At 34.5% G+C, this 519-nt stretch overlaps 1 protein-coding gene across 2 annotated transcripts in view; it reads right to left on the reverse strand.

Moving 5' to 3' along the window:
* The window catches only part of LOC105817320 (BMP/retinoic acid-inducible neural-specific protein 3-like), a 525,800-nt gene that overhangs the window by 195,585 nt on the left and 329,696 nt on the right, over window positions 1-519 (reverse strand). For both annotated transcript variants that reach the window (XM_012652978.1, XM_012652979.1), the window contains exon 4: window positions 240-430. In XM_012652978.1, coding sequence (XP_012508432.1) covers window positions 240-430 — 191 coding nt within the window. The remainder of the gene's footprint in view (window positions 1-239; window positions 431-519) is intronic.

Genomic DNA, 519 nt, shown 5'->3' on the forward strand with positions numbered 1-519 from the left:
CATATTTTAATTACACTTGGCCATGAAAAATCTTACTCCAGTTATCATGTAAAAAATTATATCAAAATACATACAATTTCATCTTAAATATGTTGTATAACTCAAAACAAAAGGAAATGCTAAATATAGTTTTATAACACAAGCGTTTAAATCAGCGGGAAAAGCAAATATATAGAAATGCATTTTGGAGATAGGAAAAACAATGGGATGAGATAATTTTAAGATAAACTCATTCTTACCTTTATGGCAGTAGATGCAATTTGAATGTGGTGAAGTCTCCGAAGGGTGCTGTCCCTGTCAATGAAATAGGAAGCAGCTAGTTGATGTAGGGTCTCTAAAGTAACCGAAGAGCTATTGGTGCTGGAATCACTTCCTTCAGATCGTTTGCTCAGCTTCCGCTTGTCCACAAAAATTGTGAGTGACTCCTCTCCTGCATTAATAATAGTTCCAATTATTCCATTTTCCACTTAAATATAACGTTTCACTTATCTGCGGGTAGGAAAGCAAGGGATTTTACAG

The sequence above is a fragment of the Propithecus coquereli genome, unplaced genomic scaffold (genome assembly GCF_000956105.1).
Source record: "Propithecus coquereli isolate 6110/MARCELLA unplaced genomic scaffold, Pcoq_1.0 Scaffold406, whole genome shotgun sequence".
Lineage (NCBI taxonomy): Eukaryota > Metazoa > Chordata > Mammalia > Primates > Indriidae > Propithecus > Propithecus coquereli.